The sequence below is a fragment of the Fringilla coelebs genome (assembly GCF_963513975.1).
Source record: "Fringilla coelebs genome assembly, chromosome: 15".
Classification (NCBI taxonomy): Eukaryota; Metazoa; Chordata; class Aves; order Passeriformes; family Fringillidae; genus Fringilla; species Fringilla coelebs.
This window is the reverse complement of record NC_140041.1, coordinates 17,700,283-17,722,973: the sequence shown is the minus strand read 5'-3', so window position 1 is coordinate 17,722,973 and position 22,691 is coordinate 17,700,283. Positions and strand designations below refer to the sequence as shown.

At 49.0% G+C, this 22,691-nt stretch overlaps 1 protein-coding gene across 1 annotated transcript in view; it reads right to left on the bottom strand.

The window, feature by feature from the left end:
* The window catches only part of HTR4 (5-hydroxytryptamine receptor 4), a gene marked incomplete at both ends in the record, with an annotated part of 44,465 nt that overhangs the window by 1,002 nt on the left and 20,772 nt on the right, over nucleotides 1–22,691 (bottom strand). Inside the window, 3 exons of the mRNA XM_084215822.1 lie at nucleotides 20,062–20,411; nucleotides 20,622–20,840; nucleotides 21,669–21,822. Coding sequence (XP_084071948.1) covers nucleotides 20,062–20,411; nucleotides 20,622–20,840; nucleotides 21,669–21,822 — 723 coding nt within the window. The remainder of the gene's footprint in view (nucleotides 1–20,061; nucleotides 20,412–20,621; nucleotides 20,841–21,668; nucleotides 21,823–22,691) is intronic.

Below are 22,691 nucleotides of genomic sequence, written 5' to 3'. Positions count from 1 at the left end.
ATGTCCAAGGATCCAAACAGACAGGACTGGGATATCCAGGGTTCCATCTGGACAAGGACTGGGACACCCAAGGATCCAAACCTTCCTCCGTGTTCTGCAGCCGTCCCAGAGTGGAGCAAGAGCAGCAAGAGCAGGCGGTGCTGATTGTGAGAGGTTCATTAAGCTAAAGAGGAGTCATTAGGGTGTCCCAGGATGTCGTGTGGCACAAAGTGTCTGTCTGAAGCCTCTGGCAGTGAGTTCAACACTTCCAGCTGTTTACCCTGTGGGGAAAGAGGACTGCTAGGACAGGAGGAAAGAGCAGCCCTGGCGCAGGGAGTGCCAGCTCAGGTACCAGCACATCATTCCTAAAATATTCCCAACATCTCCAGGAGTCTGTTAAGGGTGTCCTCTGCTGCCAGGCCTTTGTGTTCTGTGGGGTTTTCCATACCCTGCAGCCTTTCCCTTCAAATGTAAGCTCAGAGCCCCCCGCCAGTTGTAGGGCACCGATTTAGTGCTGGATAAAAGCTGAGATTTTTACAGCCCTGCTTTTGTTCTCACAAAAAGTTTTTGTTCTCTCTCTTTCCCTGTGCCTTCACTGATCTCTCTCTGAAAATACACCTCATTTCTCAGCTCTTGGTACCTGTGGGGAGCAAGTTTCAGAGAAATTCTCATCTGCACCTGAAATTCAGCTGCTTCCCCTGCAGGAACACACCTGGTGTGCCTCAGCTCCCACCCCATGGATTTGCCAGGGATTTATCCTACAATGCCAGGAGGAAGCAGCCCTGGAACCCTCCCTGTGTGGGCTGAAGGCTTCAAGAGAAAGCAGCCAGGTAGGTGTGAGAAATAAATACATCTGAGGGAGCTGGAATATGTGTGCAGGGAAAGAAAACATTAAAAGGGTTAAATACATTAAGTAAATTATCTACAGCAAATTAGTTGTGCTGTTTTTCTGCCCTGATGGGCTCCTTGATGGGATTTGTGCTCAAAGAGAATCCCAGGCTGTCCCTTCCCTGGGAAATTTCCCCAGACCCCAAAGCACCCCCAATAAATAAATTATAAAACAATAAATCCCAACAATGGGAAGGCCTTGCTGCAAACACTGCCCACGGCCCTGGCATTGTGCTGATGGCCACTTTGGGGACAGCTGTGCTGCCAGCCCAAGGGAATGACAGCTGGGCTCAGCCCTGGGCACGAGGGGAGCTCTGGGGCTCTGCAGGACAAGGAGCTCCAGCTTACTCTGGGAATTTGAGTAGCTGAACCCTGCTGGCTGAGGGATTTGTGGCTGCACTCCTGCATTTCCCACCTTCCCAAACCCACCAGGGTGTGCAGCTGCCTTTGCTCTCTGCTCAATAATCCCTTCCCACTTTACAGCTGCTTTCTTTATAAATTGCTTCCCTTTTGCACTGGCAGGAGGTGGTTCCTGCTGTCCTGACAGTCCCTGGACACTCAGGGGAGGTTCTGCAGCTGGCCTTTGTGCAGGGATGGACCTGAGCTGCCAGCTCTGGGCTTTTGCCACTAAATCCATTCCCCCTCTGCTCAAAAATAAGGAAGGACAATAGGCAGAGATGAGATTTTGCTGCAGAAATAGGGATGGTGGCGGGGGGGGTTTGGTGTGGGGTACCTCACGTCTCACTGGGTGCACAAATGGCTCAGGAAGTTTAGACATGAGCTACAGAAAAGGTGCTAAAGCCCAACTTCAGCTGTATTCACAAATCCCTTTGTAATTTTTGTGTTATAAATGCAAAATAGTTACTGAGAAACCCCCAGAGAATGCAAGAACAGAAGAGAAAATCCAGGTATCAAATTCACTGAGTTCTGAGCTGTTCATTTCATTTGCTTTCTCATTTTCCAAACTTTTCCACTTTCAGATATTTTCCCCTTTTCTGATCTGGAGCAAGTCTTCAACTCCTTGTGAGATAAAACAAAGAAGAAAAAAAGCAGAAAAGAGCAGACTGCAATTGATGTTCAATGCCCTTTGCTGCTTTTATCAGGGGACTGATCTCCCCACTGTGATATTGGCAATTTTGGGAGTGAACATTCACTGCCTGTGTCTTCACATCCTCCTTTTCCGGTTGCTGAAGCCCAGCTCCAAATGAAACACTTCCAAAAACTTTTCTTCCTTCATCTACAACCAGAAACTCCCCCAGGAGCAGCCACCATCCCACCTGGAACAGATCTCCAAAGAAAAAAGGCAAGTGGGTGATGATGGCTCCTATCTGTATCACTTTTGTTATTTGCAGGAGCACCCAGGAAAGATTTGCTGGGACCAGAGGAAAACAAGATGAAATTATGTAAAATGGGATAAACTGGGAGGATTTGCATTTGGCTTGAGCAGAATCCTGTTCTCAATATTGTATTTTTATACAATTTTTCTCCTCAACCACCTAAAATAGTGGAAGGTAGAAGAGGTTTTGAGGTAAAAGTTGGCTGAAGCCACATTTTAAATGGAACTGAGCTTCCAAACTGAATGAAGGATTGAAACTTTTCCAAGATTTGACAACTGTGTTGCTCCACAATTTATCTTTCCCTGCATTTTCCTTTCTCTCCCAAAGTGACTTTGCTCTGGAATATTTGCAGCACCACTGCAGGAACTTCACCCTCCAGATCCATTCTCAAAGCTCTGCTGCTTCCAGAGGGACTTCCAAGAGCAAGAACAAATAATTGATCTGCAGTGGGGATTGTGGTGAACAATCACTTGGCAGAGGTTATTTCAATGAACACATCCCTGAAATCAGCCTTGCACCATCTGCTCAGTTCCAGAATTATAAATTCTGAATTAGAAAACAACAGAATTCATAAACCACTCTAGAAGTGAGGGGAAGAGAGCAGCTTCAGATGATTTTTGTGCTTTATCCCAGCCTGTGCTGGCTCTGCTCTGCTCCATTCCTGTGTCAGGAATGTGTGGAAAAGAGGTTGTTTTTTTTAAATCTGTGTTTTATGGCAGCCACAAAGCCCCAGGAATGAACCCCTGGAAGTGCAGGATGGGTCTGGGTGGCATCAGGAATTCCCCAGGCTGGAAGCACCAGGAAAGATCCCACAGATGGAGCTGCAGTGGGCCAGGAACAAAATCTGAGCAGGTTCTCCAGGACATCAGGAAGGTCCCCTCCCGCCGTCTGCCTGGAAAGGAGCTTCTGATATTTTTGGAAAACTGGGAGATGCTGGGAAACAGAGAACTGGGAAAAGTGTGGCACAAAATCCAAGAATCTCTGGAATTCCCTATTTTAATCTGTGATATTTTTCCACTTTGAAAGAGCAAAACTCTCAAATCCAAACTCCACCAAATGTCAGAAGGAACTGGGAACAAAATGCATTGCTCCATCTTCTGCTGAAGAAATGAATGCACAGAGGCCAAATTAAATGGAATTTCACAAAACATTTGCTTTTAATGCAGCTGCATACGAAACTTCCACAAATGAGAGCAGAATTATCCCTCTCTCAGCATTCCCAGGTTCACAGACTCCAGAAAATTAAAAGCCTCCCAGTAACTCTGTAACCTCTGGGCTGAATTTATCCTGCTCCCATCCCTGCAGTGAAGTTCTGCACTTGGCCATCAGAATAAAACCATTAGAGCAGGGTAAGAATAAATTGAATTATCCCATTACAGCCCGATGTGAAAACCCAGATCTTGGGAAAACGTTGGAATTGCTGAATTATTTACATGGCTCTGACAGCAATGTTGATTTTAGAGTCCTTTGTAGTCAAATCTAAACACAAATCTCTCTCTGTCTCATGACAAGTGTTTATTTTCCCACTCCTGAGCAGTTAAGCTGAATCTCTTAATTATCTTTAAATCAAATAATGCTGTTCCGACCTTGGGAGCTGAACTCAGCCCTCGTCATTCTTTGCTAAATATCAGGCAGAGGTTTTATAAAACATCTGTCTCCAGCCCACACCACCCAGCTTTCAGTGCACTTTGTAGGATTTCTGCAGAAATCCAGATTTAAAATTAGCAGTTCTCAAGTAAGTCAATACTTATTTCTCTTGAATAAGAGGAACATAAAAAAAAAAGATAAAGAGAAGATTTTTTTTTTTCTGACAAGTCTCAGGAAACAAAGAGAGCATCTCCCAATATGTTTGTGTCTCTCCTTTTTTTCCCCATTGTTCCATGCTTTCTCTTTTTACTGGCAAACCAAGACTAACCCCCCTCCAGTCCCTTTATTTTTGTGTTTGCAGGAGCTGTGGATCCTTTTCAGGGCGGATGTTTAAAAGTGCTGGCAAATAATAACCTGAAATAGGATCTTGAAATGAAATGTCCAAACCCTTCAGCATCTGGTTTCCTTTTGGTTTTCTCCTGCTGAATTTCACCCAGATTTTGTTTCCCTGGGACTGCAGGTGCTCATTTCCATCTTCCTTTTTTCTCCTCTTTATTCCAGCTCTATTAATGAATTTCTCTGTGATCCTTTCCTATCCCCCTCACCACAATCGCTGAATTTGATCATTTTCCCCTTTTCCCACTCATAATTTTCGCTATTTTCCACTGCAGGATGTTTTGCTCAACCTCAGCTGAAACCCCTGGAATCTGGGTATTATGAGGAGGAATTGGTGATGGAAACCAAGGGATGCACACAGGAACCACGAGGTGGGGATGGCCCAGAGCTGCTGAGCTCTTCTCCTATAGATTTGTGCCATTTTAATGCTGCAGGAGTTGATGTTTCCACAACAGAAGCAGCAATTTGGGCACCAAAGGATAGAAATGAAGCAAATTTCAGAATCAACGAGGAGCTCCTTGTTTGCAGTGAGTGAAATGCATTTGCTAATTATAAACCAGGGTAAACAAGTAAACAAATGAGAGAGGCCACACAGGGGATGTGGGGAAGAGGAGCCCTTTCCCCTTTTTCTCCCATTAACTCCCTATTTCCATTTCTCTCTCGTTAATGTTAAGCTTGGCACTCCATTATAGGCACTAATTAGCTCCAGATTTTGGCTTCCAGTTCGTTTTTGCACCATAATTAATGCAACAGCCATAAGAGCCCCAAATCTGATAATGAGGAGAGCACTTGGAAGTGCTCAGACACAGCAGAAGCACCGAGCAGCCCATCAGGAGCAGCTCACAGCCACCCCCAGATGGGAGCTGCTGGGTTTAAGTGTTTCAATTAATGAAACACAAGCAGGATCAATTAATAAGATTCAAATGGAAGATAAAGATTTATTTTTTTTTAATGGAGGTTTCACCACTGGCATAATTAAATCTTTTATCTGCTGGGGGAAAAAACCCTACATTTGTTAAAGCTGTGGAGTGAAACAGTGGCAGAACCTGGAGCTGTTCAGCGGAGTTTGACAGGTTTCAAATGTGCTACAGTGGGAAAATCCCAGAATTTCAGGCTGGAAAAGCCCTCCCAGCCCATCCAGTCCCAGCTGTGCCCTGTCCCCACCTTGTCCCCAGCCCAGAGCTCCGAGTGCCACCTCCAGGGATGGGGATCCAAACCTCCCTTTCAGTATTTACCAGCTCTCTCCCTCTGGGAACGGGTGGCTTTTCCCCACTGAAATACCCAGTGGAAAATGGAATTACAGCTGGTTGAAATCTGGCAAACAATTCCCCCTCCCTCCCTGCTTTGTGTGTGAACAGCAGAGCTTTTTTTTAGGTGTCAAAAGCAGATTTTCTGCCCAGCATCATGTGTTTGATAACAAAAGGCTGGCATGTGCACATTGTGCTCCTCTCTCAGGAGCAAATGCCACCAACTCCCTCAGAGCAGCTGGGTCTCCCTCCCACCCTCCAGGCTGAGGGGAGAGTTCTGCTCCCCAGGGAATGGCTCACCCAGCCCTCCCTGCCTTTTGTCCTGCAAAATCCACCCTTTTGTGTCCTGGGGACTTCTGTACAGCCCCAAGGTGGTGCTGGGAAGCTGTGCTTGCCTTAAAGTGTTTCATTTAAGGACTGAAAATTGTATTTTCTTGTAGTGGAGTAATGACATAAAAATTAAATAACAAAATACCACTCAAATAATAGTCAATTAAAACCTGTTAAATTTAATAAGAAAAAAACAATTTAAAATTAATAGTAAATAACATTGTGATGCCTTTAATATCTCAATGAGGACCTGTTGTGGGTTAAGCTCATTAAATCTTATGTATCAATCTTATCACAACTTTAATTTAAGTTCTTTTGGCTGCCTTTCCTCAGGTCTCCATCCTGCTGAGAGAGCAAACACCAGATTCCACCGTGTTGTGTTCAGTGTGAGTTTCTTCTCCCTTTCCTTCTGTATCCAGATTTTCCAATTAATAATTCTATGATGTGATTAAAGTAGCACATTCCTGGCTTTGGACTTTCTCCCTTACAACCCACTGGGTGTGAATTTGTACAGCTTCATCCCTGAGATTGTGAGCAATATTAATTAATTGTGAGCTGTGCTCCCCACTCCTCATCCTCTGTGAGCCTTTTATCAGGATTAAATGTCACACCACAGATGGGGACATTGGCAGTGGGTGCTGAGTTTGAATCAAATCTCCAGATTCTCCCTGCACAGCCTTGGTTTTGAGTGCAGGCTGGGATTTCAGGCTCCCTGTGCTCACAATGAATTCCCTGCCTCCTTCCCTGGGCAGTGTCTCCCGGTTCAGGCTGTGCAGGTTCCCAGCCAAGGAGCACAGCTTGCCTGGGCTGTGTTCCTTCCCCTGTTCCTCAGGAAGGATGATGCTCCCCTGGCTCATCCCCTTCCCTGCCAAGAGCTCTCTCCCAGCAGGGTCAGATCCTCTGCAGGAGGGGGACAGGAGCTGCTGCTTCATCTTGCTGTGATTCAGAGGCTGCCGAGTCCCCAATTTCTGTCACCCTGTCCCCAAACTTCCTGTGCTGCTGCTGCTGTTATCCCACCTCAGCCTTCCAGGAGTTCTGAGATTTTATTCAAATGAATCCCGTGAGGATCAGTGCAGCTGGTGCCAGGCCCTGCTCCCTCTGGGATTTCAGGGACCCTCTGAACCTCCATATTTTTTTTCTTTCCCTCTGTGCATCCTAACAAGCAGAGCCTCAAATCTCCTGAAGGTGCCCAAAAGAAAAATCTCAAGCTCAACATTTGAATGTGCCCTGTCCAGGGCAAGGAGGGGCAGAAATCTGAAATATAAGGCACAGCTTGTTTTGGGGAGGATGAGGGGAACCCAAAAAACAAGAGACCATAAACAAGCAGATATTTATTTCTTCTCTGATGGGTTGGTATTTATTCTCAGAGTAAAACTAGCTCTCAGCAGCTCCTCTGGAGATCATTCTTTAGAGAAAGGGACATGACATGAAGAGTTCCACTGATCAATGAATTGATTTTGAGCACAGGAGGAGGAAACCAAGGCCATCAAAACACCTGTGTGTGTGTAAACCCTTTATTTCCATTTCCCTGCTGCTTACACAAAGTTATTTCTGATATTTTGTGCTTTCTTCTGGTCCTTCTGCAGATCTGAGTGTCTTTCAGGGCCACCTGTGAGATCCCACCTGTCCATTTCTTTTTCCACATAAATTTGCTGTGCAGAGCAAACAAATAAGTTCAAACTTCTGAAGGTTGTGCCATCCCTTGGTTGCCCCTAGGCCTGTCTATTTTCTGCTCCAGAGGAGATGACACAGTCCATAAATCTCTGCCCTAGTCCCTGCTTTGGTAAATAAAATCTGCTCAGATTTATGTCAGCTCCTTCCTGAGGAAAAGCAAAGCAGTGATACATGTGGCAAATGGAACAGAAAATTGCTTTTCACCCATCAGGTTTCCAGTGTAACTGACTCAAGTTTGGGCTCTCCTACAGCAATAACTGGTCTCATAAGATAAACCAAATTTGTAGCACAATTCTTTGCATTATGTAAAGGCAACAAAAGATGTGCTTTGCCCAATAATTTAGCAAGTGGTTTCAAACTGAGAGTAGGTTTAGGTTGGATACTGGGGGGGAAGAATTCCTTGTGAGGGTGGGCAGGCCCTGGCACAGGGTGCCCACAGCAGCTGGGGCTGCCCCTGGATCCCTGGCAGTGCCAAAGGCCAGGCTGGACAGGGCTTGGAGCAACCTGGGACAGTGGAAGCTGTTTTGGGGATGGAACTGGATGAGGTTTAAGGTGCCTTTCAACCCAAACCATTCTGGGATTCTCTGATTCTAAGGAATGAAGATCACGCTGCTGCCTCAGAGAGGAAGTGAAGGAAATCTGTGTTTATTTTGGCAGAGCTTTATCTTGCTAAGGAGCCTCTAGAAATCCAGCCTTTCACTGCTCCAGCTGCACAGGGATCCCTGTGTTTGGCCAGGAGAATGGGGCTGGTCCAGGGCTAAACCAAACCCCTTGCAATCAACTTGGCTTCTGAAAAACAATTTATGAACCCAGCATCCCACCCCTTTGCTGAGCCAGTTCTGAATTGCTCCCTTTCATCCTACCCAGCTGTAATTCATGTTGCTTAATTAATCTTAATTAAGTGTTGTGGGCATCTCTGGAGCTCAGTTCTCTCTTTATTTAATTACACTAACACACCATATAATGGTCTCTGTTTGATGGGATGTTTTTGCACAAGAGTTTAATCCAGAAGCTGAAAGAATTAATTAGTTCTTACAATGTCTCCAGAGGGTTGGCCAAGTAAACTGTGGGTTTGTCACAAATGCCTGGATCTTCAGTGACCAGAATCCATCCCTGGTACTGCACACCTTGAGCCACAAACACCTTTCCCCTTGCTGGGGCTCTCAGATCCCTGTGGGATCTTCTGGAGCAGGAATCAGACTCATGAGAGACAGGGAGATCTGGGATTAGTCAAGAGTTTCCAGCTGGTTCCTGTTCCAAAAGCTTCCCCCGCTGTATCCTGGCCCCTCTCTGCACACCCACGGCCTGAGCCAGCCCTAGAAGGGATCAGCTGCCATGGACTGGGAATTCCAGCAGGGAATGATGCCCCTGTTTGCCAGGGCTTGGTGGGAATTCCCTTCCCCAGCACCTCCTGGGACCCTGGCACACCCACGCTGATTTCTTTGCCCAGCAAGGCTGGGAGCTGCTGGGTCTCCTCCTCTTCTCTGCCAAAAAGAACCTGGGTTGGCAAAACACAGAACACTGCAGGGAAACTCTCGGAGCAAGGACAAAGGGCAGCAAAGGCAGGGACTGTCCTGGGACCCCGGGGCTCCTGATGCTCCTGTTCTGCTTGACAGCTCCACTTGTGATGATTTTGTCACAGATCTTCTCTCTAGCTGTGATTCCTTCAGGAACACAACTGCAGGGCAGCACAGGAGCTCCACAACAACCTTCCAAGGATGGGCTGCTTAGGGTGAGCATGTTGAGCACCCAGACTCACTGCAGAAGTACAATTCTTCCCAAAGACAGACAAACAGAGCCCAACTGGTTTGCTCCCAACATTTCCATGGACTTTCTGCTTCTTCTTGGCCCAAGCAGGGAGGTGTGGATGCATCTGCCATCTCTGCAGGGATTTGTGGGTCAGGAGAGCGCGGTGATTGTCTGAGGGCCAACTTCCATCCATCCTTCAGGAGCTGGCTCCATCCCAAGGGAGGGAGATTCCAGGGGGGCCAGGCCCTCCCGAGCACGGCAGCTGGCAGTCCAGTGCTTATGGCAGAACCATTCCAAGAGCTATGACAATGACACTGTTGATAGCTCTGGAAATGGCGCTGCCATCGGCACCACGCGAGGCTCCGTCCCCCCCGCTCCTCCTCGTGCTCCTCAGGGGGAAGGATGGAGGAGCAGCTTCGGCTCAAATCCCTGAAATCTTGAGGAGAAGGTCCCAGTGAGGGTGTCTGGAGAAGCCTTCAGAGGTGCTGGCTGCAGTCTGCTGCTGGAATGTGCCCTTGGGACACAGAGCACACACACAGAGTACACCCGTGCCTGTTTCCCCTTTTACCCTGGGTTTAACTGGGAAAAAAGGGAAAGCCTCCCTCTCTTTCCTCATTCCCCTATGGCAGTTTTCTCTCCTTCCCTTTGGATCCAAGCCAGAGCTGCTGCCCAGCCCTGGAGTTCCTTGTGCGGGAAAAGCACGTGGAGCTGGCAGGGCACCCGCTGCACCTGCCCAGAAAAGGGCCCCAAATCCAGCTCAGTTCATCCTGCAGACACTGCTAGTGAAGCACTGATCATCCTTACTGCCCTGCCAGCTGGTGGCCTGCTCCAGGCTGGGTATTCCCATTGCTTCTGTTGCTCAAAACTGAAGGATTTATGCTTTGGAAAGTTGGGCAGCCCCTGGTTTCTGCTGCTGAAACCTCTTTCCAAGACATCTCTTGTACCACTACAGCCAGAACTCCCAGCAGGGATCGTCCTTACCGCACCAAGGGGTTGTTGATGTAGGAAAAAAGACCAAAAGGAGCTTTTCCTTCTCCTTCCAGGCACATCCTGCAGCCTCCAAGGATGGTTGTGGGGAAAGGTTTGAGTTACAAGTTGAAAGCACTTTTTCTGATGCCTGAGGTGTTTCAATCAGCTGTGCTCCTACAACAGGTACTGACAACTTCTCTCTCAGTGCTTCCAAGCCTCAAAAAAACCCCAGCACCATCTCCAATAACTTTTGTGCAGCCTCACTGAGGATCTCATCAATAACAGCTATGACAAAATCAAATGGGGGACATAAACAAGGACAGAGAGAGGAGCAGAAGAATAAGAAGCAGTTTTCTCATCCCATTTCTGTCTTCAGACCAGGGAAAATTGGTCCAGAGCATGGAAGGAGCTGCCCAGAGCACCTTTTTCCAGTGCATTTTGATTTTTTTGTCCTTGCTCCTGGTTGCTTCCTGAATCTGAATAATTTTGCTGCCACCCTGACCTTGAGGGAGGTATTTGTCACTTTGACCAGGGAAGTGTAAAGTCCTACCAGACCAGATAGGAAAGGTTTTGTAACTACTTTGCATAGATATGATGGAAAATCAAGATTTTCCTCTCAGTGCTCAGCAGAACCAGGGGAGAGGTGTTATGCCCAAAGGTCACAGGGTTTGGCAGCAGCTCAGATTGGATTGTTCCAGGCAGAGGCAACAACTCCCCTGGAGAGCAGAGAGAGCAGCACACCCAGCAGAGCACACCTGCAGCCTCTCTCCAGCGCAGCTTTTTGGGAAAATTGCAGCCAAGATAGATCACAACAAAGGAGTGGACACAGGGATGCTTCCAGGGGGGTGAGAGCAGACAGAAACACTCACAGAGGACATTTCACAGACAGCTGGCACGAAGGACTGAGGAAATAATAGCTGGGTACAGCTGCAATGGAGACCTTTGAGTGCTCAGTGAAGCCTTAGATCCCAAAATGTGAGGAATCCTGAAGTGTCCCAGGCCAGGCTGGACAGGGCTTGGAATAACCTGGGAGGGTGGAAGGTGCCCATGGCAGGGGGTGGAAGAGGTGAGCCCTAAGGTCCCTTCCAAACCATTCCATGATTCTCTGTTTCCTGCAGGCCTGGGAGGGATGGTGGCTGGGGGTTCTGCAGAGCCGCTCCAGGGAGCAGATTGCAGCCTGGGCTCAGCTCTGCCTCCCTGTGTGCCCAACCCTCCCAGGGAACCTCCCTGGGGAAACTTCCAGATGGAGGGAACATGAACTGCCCTGAACTCTGCTGGTGGAAAGGAACTGCTGAAATCTGCTGCCTGGCTGAAATCTGTTTGCCTAATGAGGAATAAGCAAAAGCACTGAAGGGAAAAAGGAGAGGGAAGCCCCTGCCTGCCCCAAATCTGTTGGGATAATGGCAGGTTCAGAGGGAGCTGTGCAGTGTGCCCAGGGTTTGGGGCTGCAGGTGAAGGGATGGGTGCAGGGGGTGCTGCAGCTGCTGGGGGTGTGGCACTGAAGGGAGAGGGACATTCCCTGTGTCCTGTCAGTCCCTGTGACTTGTCAGCCCAGGTCCCACACAGGGAGGCTGTCTCTGTGACCACCAGGAATTTCTCTGTGCTGGGGTGAGCCCTGCTCCTTTCCCCTGCCCTCTTTCCAAAACCATTTTGAGGAGGAAGCCAGTTCTACACTTATTCCGCTCTTCTGGAGCTGCACGTGCAGAAGTGCCCGGCCCTGGAGCATTCCCAGGGTGGCAGGAGCCCAGCTGGAACCTCTGAGGGAAGGGGAAGCCTCTGCACTGTCAGGTTTAACCAACTTAAAACAGGTCTTGGACTCTGCCAGGGATCCAGGGCCTCCCCACCCCACAAAGAAGAATTTTTCCTGATATCCAAACCCTCTCTCTGTATCCTGCTTCTCTCTGCGTGCTGCCCACTGAAGAGACCCTGCAGTGCTGCAGCCTGGTCCTGGGAGTGAGAGCAACCATCCCAAAGGGGAAAATCCCTCTTATCACATTACCCTGCAGCAGGAGCCCACTCCCAGTGCCCTGCCAGACACCCCCATGCCCCTGGGGCTGCTGCCTCCACCCCACAAATGTTGAGCCATAAATCAAGGAGGGTTTACAGCGGGTTGCAATAAACAGTGAACAGACAGAGCTGCAGTAATAAAAGAAGGGACTTACAGAGCATGGTCATGGCTAGACAGGAGCTGGTCTGCTGCAGAAGAGCAGGAGGAGCTTGGAGACAGAGGAACAGCCACTTTTAGTGCAGGAAGGAGCAAAGACAGACACAGTGAGGGAGTTAAAGGGGGAAAAGGAAAAAAACACAGCACTGGTTAATTGGGAAACAGCCCCACATCAAACACTGAGCAGTCAATGGCATCAGTCAGAGCTACATCCCCAAACCTCCCACTGAAAGGAGCATGACTTTCACTTAGAACCATCTGAGCCATCAGCTGGAGTCCTTTTCTCCAGAAACCATTCTGGGAATCATTCTGCTTTTCAAGAAAATCCTTTTCCTATCTCCTCATAGGATTTTAGGCAGGAGTTCTCTGCTGAGCCTGTTTTCCAAAACCTCTTCAGCATTGCTCTGGAAGGGATTTGGGAGCTGGGTCCTGCCTTCCTCCCAACCATTCCATGAGCACCAACCACCCCTCTGCTCTGAGGATCCTCTCTGGAGGAAGCCACAGCTGGCTTTAAACCAAAGTCCAGGGAGTTGTAACTTGGCCACCTCATTTGTTCCCATTATTTTAGCAGCCATGCTCACTGCTAAAAAATCTGATTTATGGAGGCAGTGCAGAGCTGCTGGAGATCCCTGGCTGGTGGTCCTGCAGTCTTTTGACAGCTCCAATGTGCTGGAAGTGCTGGATTGGGTTTTTAGGTACAGATGGGAGAGCAATAGCTGAGCTCCCTGACTCAGTCTGCAGTGCAGGAGGACAGCAGTCACCCCTTCACCTTTACCAAAGCTGGATCTATGCCTGCCTGCAAGGATGAGCTTCAAAATCCCCCTCTGTGTGCTGCTGGTCTCTCACAAATCCCCTGGAGTGGAACAAGGACTTCCAGGGGCTCCTAAAACAGCTGTAACCCCTCCCTCATCCTGCGCTTTTCTCCTGAGCCAACAAGAGCCTGAAACAGTGCACACGGAAAAGAAAATTCCCCTATAAAACAGCACTCCTGGACTGGAAGAAATCAAATTTCAGGAAACTACAATTCCTCAGAGTTAGACAGCTTTCCTTCTGCCATGAAAGGATAATGTAGAACTGTCCCTGAAACAGGAGCTTGGAAGCTCTGTGTGTGCTGTGCCTGCAAACAGGAGAGCCCACGAGGGAGGAGAGGAGGGCAGGGAGCTCCAGGACAGCCCCGCAGCGTGGGTGCCCAACTATGAATTATGGGACAAGAAGAGCTCCAAGGTGAGCAGACACAATTTTACAGCCAAATCTGCCCAGGCAGACACTTGTGAAGCCAAGCATAGGGGGATCGAGGGTTTTAAGGAAATTAATTTAGCTTGCAGCTTATTTTAAAGGATTTTATGGGCTTGTTTTAAAATTTATCAAGGACAAAGATGCTTTCAAAAACAGAGGAATTGGTTTGTCACTGAAGTGCATCATTCATTTCCCTGAGTTCTGTGAGCTGCTGTTTTATGGGCTTCTCTCACAGAATAGAACCATGGAATATCCTGAGTTCCCACAGGATCATCCAGCCCAGCTCCTGGCCCTGCACAGCCCCAAAATCCCAGCCTGGGATCCCTGGGAGCAGTGTCCCATCCCTGGGGAGCCTGGGCAGTGCCCAGCACCCTCTGGGGGCAGAACCTTTCCCAAAATCCCCCCTGACCTCCCCTGGCCCAGCCCCAGCCCTTCCCTGGGTGCTGTCCCAGGAGCAGAGATCAGTGCCTGGTTCTCCTCACTCCCACAGAGGCTGAACAGGGCTGTGCCCCAGGAGGGATTTGCAGGGATGCCCAGGGGCTGCATCCCTGCCTGGGAGGTGGGTGGGACACTCCTGCAGGATAAAACATCCCCCCTCCAGCTCTTTGAAGCTCTGCTGGCAGCACTTGTGGCAGTGTCACTCCTAATTGCTTCCCTGCCTGCAGAGCAGTTGCTTTGTGCAGTTCTTGTCTCAAAAGCTGGCTCCAAGTGTTATGAAGTGCTTTCAGTGCTAATAAACACCAGCTCTGGTGCTGTAAAAGCCTGTCACAAAAGCAGCACAGGGCATGAATCTCCCTGAATGCATTAATGTGCCTTTAATATATCAGTGGAAACTGCGAGTGCTCCTGTGCACTGACAGATCAATCTGTGATAAAGTTACTCACAGATAACATTAATGTGAGACATGACCAGTTTCTTGATTTTTTTCCTTGAGTTTGCCTGTTTGGCCCTGCTTTTTTCATGTAGCTTTGCAAAGGGATAAATCCATATTTTTTCCTTCAATTCTTAGCTAATCTCCACTATATATTGCTCAGCATTGCACTTAAACTGTTGTTTATGTGTTTTTCCAGAAGTGGCTTCACTTCAGTGATGGAAAAAGCACTGCCAGCACTCAGAGCTTGGACAACACAGAGGTTAAAGGAGTTGTTGGACTTCATTTTGAGAGAGAAAAGGATTTCAGAGCAGGAAAAGGCTCCTGTGTGGATGTCACATCTTTGGGCTGTGACATCATATCAGGGCAAAGGATAAAAAATGGAAGGGGGCACTCAGGGAGGTTTGGAGTGCCCAAGGAATTCCTGGAGGTGGCACTCGGTGCTCTGGGCTGGGGACAAGCTGGGCATGGGGCACAGCTGGGACTCGATCCTGGAGAGCTTTTCCAGCCTCGGGGATTCCACGATAACACAAACACTCAGAGATAAAGCAAAAAGCTCTTTAGTGCCACGTGCTCTGCCGTTCCTGAAGTGCTTTGATGGCTCAGTGGAATGACACAAATTAACAGGCTCATTAACAACCCTTCTGCCAGATCTTCAGGAACATCTCTGAAGGGCTGTCAGTGACAGTGGCAGACACAATCCACACTCAGGGACGTGATTGACTTTGAAACCACTGCCAGGGAAGGCTGAATGAAGCAAGATGGGAATTCTGGCTGCTCTGAGGGGAAACAGCAGCAGAGGGAGGGAGGAATTCCAGATGAACCGTGCAATGCTCCTGTTCCCAGCCCAGGAGTGCCAGAGCAAGGAAAGGGCACACAGCCAAGCCTATCCCAAGGATTGCTGTGCAAAACTCATTTCAGACCTGGGCCTGGAATGTGGCTGTGCCTTCCAACCCAATTTAAGGGCAGCCCAGCAAAAGGCCTGGGTAGGAGCCCCTGGGGAGTTCCCAAAGTGCCTCCTAAATCTGGTTACCTGGAATGGTCTGTCACAGCCACAGAACAGAAATATGAATGCAGAACTGAGGACTGGAAATCATCAGCTCATGCAGGACCAGCCTCAATCAGCTGGATTGAATAGGGATGGAACATTTGCAGGGCAGGATGTCATTCCCACATTCCCATAGCACAAGTGCAGCTTCATGGGTGGCAAACCCAAAGCAAGGCTGGCTCTGGATCAACTCCCAGGCCAGGTCGCTCACTCAGGATGCACTGAGCAGCAGATGGTGGCAAGGATCACCTCTGCTATGCCAAATAAATCAAACCAAACCCTCAAATGCCAATTTCCTGGTTTGAAATGGAAGGTTGAAGGTAGAAAGGTGCTCAGAGCCGCCCAAGGGATGGGCTCACAAGTGGGTGAGCACCACAGGCAATGGGAGAGATCCCAAAATGGCAAATTGTTAAAAACCAGTAACATCTAAACAGATGTGCTGAAAGTCCTTGACACCTTCCTGGAAATAACAAATTTCTGGCCAAAACATCTCGGGAATAACAAGGTTTTCTCTCCCACAGACGTTCCAAAAGCCTTAAAAGCAATTTTAACACAGCAACAGGGAGCTTTTCCACATTGTGACTTTACAATGGGGTGGTGCACACAATGCTTAAATAAATTCTCCTCTAGCAATCAGAAAGGAAGAGAATTATTGAAAAGAAGAACAAAGAAGTGAACCTAAAATTAAAATGCACTCACACAATTAGCTCTGAGTTGTAGATACTGCTGCCCCCAATAATCGCTGAGGTTTCCATAGAATTTCTAACCCTAAGGCATGTGGAGCTCTTTGCACATGCTGATTTGCATTGTCTGAAAACACTTTGCTGATAAACCAAATTAATCTCTGGAGAGGAGAGAACCAACCCAACACATTCAAAGGTCAGTTGAAACAGAAGGAGAGTAGGTGGAGAGCAAAGTTCTATCCATAATAGAGTTTATTCACACACCAAAATTAGTTTTAAATCCTGTTTTGGACCACTGGAACGAGTGGAGAGACTGGCAAAGGGCTGGGAGTTGGATTCAATAGGTGCTGCATTATGAGGGATGGCTGTGGTTTACCTAAATGCTGTTGGAATGTGGAGAAGATGGGGCTGAGGGCTCTGCTCTGGCCATGGATCCCTAATTCCAGCTGCAAGGCAGACCCTGCCCCACCACAACGCCTTCACTGCCCAAAGCACAAATCATGCAATTAAAGCAGACAAAGATGAGTTACACCTCAGTCCTTTCAGAGCTCCAGGTGCCCTGCAGAGCGTCAGCATCCCCACCAGACACAAACTGATGCAGAACTTCTGATCCTGAATCTTGCACAGGGCCAAAGAACAAAAAGGGGTTTAGCTGCACTGTAATCTCTTTTTCCAACATCCAGGCATATTGAAAGAGATTACCTTTCAAAAATTGAAGGAAACTGTGCTATTGTAAAACTCTAATCCCCCTCTCTCCTTTGTAGGAAACAAGATAAATATCTTGATTTCACTCAGCACAATTACAAGAAGCTTTTCTCTTATCAGAAGCTCTCTGCTCCCTCTGGGGAAGCATTGTTGGAGCTGGGACAAGGCTTCAGCAGTTCCTGCTATTTGGGGAGCAGGGCTTGGGGGAAGGAGGCTCCTCTGACACAGGGTGATAACTCGGGATTTGTGGAACACCCACATTCCTGCACCTGAGGGTTCCTCTGCTCCTGGACCCTGCAGCAGATCCCAAATCTCCCCTGACTCAGCCCAAATGTATCTGAAGGACCTCTGATGGTCACAGCTCCCTGTGCCCTGACAGCCCCGGGCACAGGGAATGGCACTGTGCAGGCTGGCACTGATGCCAAGCTGGAAAACCACACCAGGAAAGTTGGAACATAAGTTTGGTTGTAAATATTGGCAAAGCTTCATTAAAAAATTAAGAAAGCTCCTTCAAGAAATGACAAAACTCTTTTTTTAGTTGTTACTGAGTCTAATCATCCCCCATATTTTTAGAGAATCCCTTTCCAGGTTGGCAGCTAATGAAATTTAGCTGAAAATCAAATTACCTCTCAGCTATTTAACAATATTAACATTTCCAGGCAGCAATCAGATCCCCTCAGCTTGGGCTCGGTCTGGAGCCACTTCTGCTGGCACAGGGAGCTGATCCCTGAACTGAAACCTCTGGAGTGGAAAACACATCTTGAGCAACCTCTGGCTGCCCTGCCCTGGGCAAAACAAATGAAATATCACTGAACTCACCATTTTTAAATGCTCATCATTTGCTGTGTCTCTCAAGCTTTTGCTCAGGAATTTCCAATAAAAGAATTTAGTGGGAATGTGCTTTATCAGCACCTTGGCAAGGCAGGAAACCCTTCCCTGATGGTGCCATGAATAAAGGAACTGGTGGAGAAGGGGCAACACAGACCCCAGAGCTCTGCAGGTGCCACCAGCACAAAAACTCCACACTTGCCTCCAAAATACCTCCAAAAATGCCCAGTGCAAATCCAGTGTGAAACAGGGAGTCTGGGGAACAGAAGGCAGGGGGGGCAGAGCAAGCCCAAAACAACCACCTGGGGACCATGAAGTTGTCCTGAAGGAGACAGAACCTCTCAGAGCTCTGACTCATCTTGCAGGATCATTACAATTCCCCAACATTTCCACCCTTTCCAACCCCCATCGCTGAGTGTGCTGCTCTGCCTTGGGAAGCTCCGTGGTCTCTTCACCTGCCTGAGTGCCCAGGGAAGGATAAAGAGCAGGAGGAGGAGGAACAGGAGGAGATATTTTACCTGTCAGCCCAGATCCTGAGAGACCCACTGGGTGCACCAGGAACAGCTCTGAGGGACAACCTCTGTGTTTCCTGAGCTGAGCCACAGCTGCAGCCCATGAAATCCCCCCCTCAATGAAATCCCACCCTCCCAGGTGGGGTGGGATCACTGCTCCACCCCCAGCACCACCTGGCTGAGAGCCACACATCACAAACCATTCAAAAAACACCACAAACCATTCAAAAAACATCACAGACCGTTCAAAAACCATCACAAACCATTCTATGGTTCCAGGATTCTGTGATTGCTCATCCTTTTGCTCCTTTCTGACCACTTTCCTACCACCAGGGATTTATTTTTATTCCACTGGATCCATGGAGCTGTTAAACCTCTAAAAACTGGAGCCTGAGTTGCTGCACTCCTGTTCCAGTGGCAGCAGGGAGCACTGGGGCTCACTGCAGTTCCAAGTCCTCAAGGTGGTAATTTCTGCTTTTTCCCACTTTGTTTCTCTTGGCTCATTCAAGAGAAAAATCAGGAAGTGTTTTCCCTTGAAGAAATTCAATTGACATTTGGAGAAGACCTCTCAGTGGTGGAAAAGGAGTGGTAAATAAACCTCTCACCAGAGCTTTCCCTGAAGAGAGCAATGCAGGGCTCTGAGCACTTCTGAGAGGAAATGGGAACGCAGCAGAGTGACCTCCCTGACCCAGATGTTCCAGAGTTTGTCTGCCCTGATCATTGCTCAAATACATTTCACCCAAAGTCATCTTCTTTGCTATGGCAAAATTTCACAACTTGTTTTATCCAGGAATTCCAGCAATGCTGACCTGGCTCCCCATCCATTTGTGCTGTACAAGAGTTCAGTGATTGCAGAACGCAGGAGTTTGTTGGTTTGTGTTGAATAAATATCTACTCGTGACAGAAGAAATGCAAACACTCTGTTTCAAGGGGAGCACAGCATTTTTCAGATGATTTTGGCTTTTTTAGTCTGGTATTGCACAGAACCCCGAACACACAGAAATCCCCATCTATTTACAGCTCATTATTGTGCTAATGTTTGTCATAGCTGAGTTCAGCACAAGGTCTGTCCCTCCTGCCACTGCTCTCCCTGCCAGGGGACAAAAAGCAGCTGTAAAATCCCATTGGCACAACTTCCCCATTTGCAGAAACTTTTGGTCCCTTTCCTAAAGGAGATGCAGCAGGCAACATCCACAGGGTCAAGTTGTTCCCTTCAGAACAAACGATGCCAAAATTCACACACAGCTTCTGCATTCTCCCAGCTCTTTCTGGGCACATCTCTGGAGGAACTGCCCATACCTGTTCCCTGCAAACTCAGGCTGTCTGAGCACCTCAGGATTGCTTTTGTCCCATCCCTTTCTAAGCACTGATACCACTGAGATACTGCAAAATGAAAGCACTCCTGTACAAACTCCTCTTGCTGGTGGCTGCAGGCTCTGGGCACCCTGGGCTGATGCCTTCAGTTGAGCTTTCCTATTTTCCAGCCTCTGCATTGGTACAGAGCTCTGAGCTCCATGTGAAGTGTCAGCAGCTCTCCTCACAGCTCAGTCCCACAGAACAATCCTTTTCTAGCCCCACAACCAAGGACACCGCTGCAGCTTCAGCCCAAAAAGTGCAAACAACAGGGAATGGAGGAGAGCAACCTGGGAGGGTGGGACTGCATCCCCTGGAGCTGGAATTGGACACTGAACCCCAGCATGGAAATGGACCCAAACTGATCAAAGTGTGAGAACTCGTGGCCAGGAGCCCATCTGGGCTCTGGCACTGCCCAAGGCTGTAACCTTTGAAGGGCTTTTAATAAATCCCTGCTTCATTCCTTTACCAGGGCCCAGCCTCTGCAGGCACGGGGCAGACTCACCTCAGCACGTGCGTGGAGCCGTTGATGGTGGTGGTAGAGCAGGGCACGGTCTGGCCCAGGATGGAAGGCCTTCGGTAGCGCTCGTCGCCGCAGCAGAGGATGATGAGGAAGGCACGTCTGAAAGCCTTGTTGAGGAAGGCGTAGAGGAAAGGGTTCAAGCCCGAGTTGATGTAGCCCAGCCACAGGAAGGCCGTCCACAGCTTGCCGGGCACCGTGTAGTTAATGAAGGGATCCACGATGTTGGTGACAAAGAAGGGGGCCCAGCAGAGGCAGAAGCAGCCCATGATGATGCACAGGGTCTTGGCAGCTTTGGTCTCGGTTTTCATGCGGTGGCTGCTGTGCTGGTCGGGGGGGCCCTGCCGTGGCTCCTGAGGGCCCTGCTGTGGCTTCTGAGGGCCCAGCCACGGCTCCTGAGGGCCCTGCTGGGGCTCCTGGGCGTGCTGCCATGGCTCCTGAGGGCCCGGCCATGACTCTTGGGGGCCCTGCCGTGGCTCCTGAAGGCCCTGCCTTGGCTCCTGGTGGTGCTGCCGTGGCTCCTGGAGGCCCGGCTGCGGCTCCTGGTGGTGCTGCCGTGGCTCGGCCGGGTTCCCCGCGCGCTGCAGCAGGCGGATCTGCCGCGCGTGCGCCCGCGCCGTCACGTAGATGCGGTGGTAGGCCAGCACCATCAGCAGGAAGGGGATGTAGAAGGCCACCACGGAGCAGGTGATGGCGTAGGGCTTGTTCACCATGAAGATGCAGTAGGTGGAGTTGGAGGCCTTGTTGAACTGCCTTTGCTGGATCTGGGGTGCGGAGGGTGCGGCAAGGAAGGAGGGAAGAAGGGGGAATCAGAGAATGGGTTGGGCTGGGAGGTGTCAACTACGTGCTCATAATCTCAGCGCTATCAATCAATTTGTGAAGCTTTCTCTACGGCCTCAGGTCAAATCTAGGGCTCTCTTGGGAGTTAGAGTCTGTCAGCACAGAAAGTCTAAAATTCTCAGTGTCCAGGACTCCAACAGGGAGGGACCTTCAAAATCCTCTTGTGTTACCCCCTGTCATGAGCAGGGACACCTTCCACTAGACCAGGTTGCTCCAAGTACCATCCAGCCATCCTTGGACCCTTGGACACATCCACAGCCTCCCTGGACAACCTGTGCCAGGGCCTCACCACCTCCCAGGGAAGGAGATTTTCCCTAATATCCCATCCAACCCTGCCCTCTGCAGTGTGCAGCCACTCCCTTGTCCTGGCACTACAAGCTCTTGCTTTTTCTACCAAGAGAATAATCCTGCCTCGTATTTAAGTGAGAGCTGCAAAGGCCAAGGGGACCAAGGACTCCTGAAGTGTTGTCAGGGGCCAGCTGGGCTTGGCCTCTTTCCCAAAGACTCCTCACTGAACTCGGAGTGAATGTGGCTAAAATCCTCTCCCAGGCCAGCCCTGTCCCTGTGTCAGTCCTTCCAGGACAGAGCCCCCTCACCCCCTCTTAAAGACCCCTCCAGAAATTCAGCAGCCCCTCTGCACTGGCAACAAGAAGTTTCTCCCTTTCTTTTCCCCGTTCCCTGAAAATTGCTTTTTAGAGAACATCCAGCACCCAGCCAGCAGATTGGATGGGTGTCCCTGCTTGGCTACTCACCAGATCAATGATGCCAATGCTATTCCAGCCCTGCATGATGGGGAGGAAGGAGATGAAGGTGGGGATCACCCAGCAGCCCCCCAGCATCAGCGCGATGCGCAGCGGGGTCATCTTGTTCCTGTACACCAGGGGCTGGCAGCAGATGGCATAGTACCTGCAGGGCAAAAATGGGTCAGAAAGCAGGGTCTTCATGCAGAAAAGCCAATTCTTTATTCCCATAACTCATTTTTCTGTAGTTTTCACAGATTTTGTGTTCAATTGGCTGGGAGTTTTCCTGCCACTCAGTCCATTGGTTAGGAGGTGTTTGTGTGTACCTGTTCAGACTTTATCTATTCACAGGTGTTTATGTATTTTCTTTGTGGATTCTCATGGGACAGATCTTTTGTTATTAAAGGTGCAAACTGGTTTTCTTCAAAAGGCAAACTTGTTGTGTTAATTGGCTTTCATTTTCAAGATTCTTTCACATGGAACTTAGCTAGCTGCTTAGCTGTACTTAGAAAATTAACAGGCCTAAGCCCTGATTTGATAAAGCTTTTCTTTTATAAGATTCCTACCTGTATGCAATACAGAAATGGGACAGAAACAGTCTGAAGAGACTTCCAAGCCTTCTAAAAATTAAATTCTAAAGCCCTTTCTCCAGCTGCCTTTCAAACCAGAGGGAAAACAGGAGTCTGTATCCTGCTTCCATGGGGCCTCTCACACAGGGACCTGGGACATTGCCCCAGGTTTCACAGTGGCTGGCAAAGGAAAGCCAGAGTTTTCTGCTTTCCAAGGAGAATGAGGCACAGGTAAATGCTGGGGGTTGTCTGAGGTGGCAGGGCAAGGGCGAAATCCCATCTTCAGCCCTGCTTCCCTCTGCACCCAGGATGTCCCCACCCTCCAAGGAATATCCCTTCCCTCCAGGCAGCCTTAGCTGAACTTCCTGCGCCGGGCATTTATTTTGACAAGGCTGCAAAAGCTGCTAGCACAAATTAACAAAGTATCCCAAAGCTGTGAAACTGGCAGTAAAATGAGGTGGGCTCT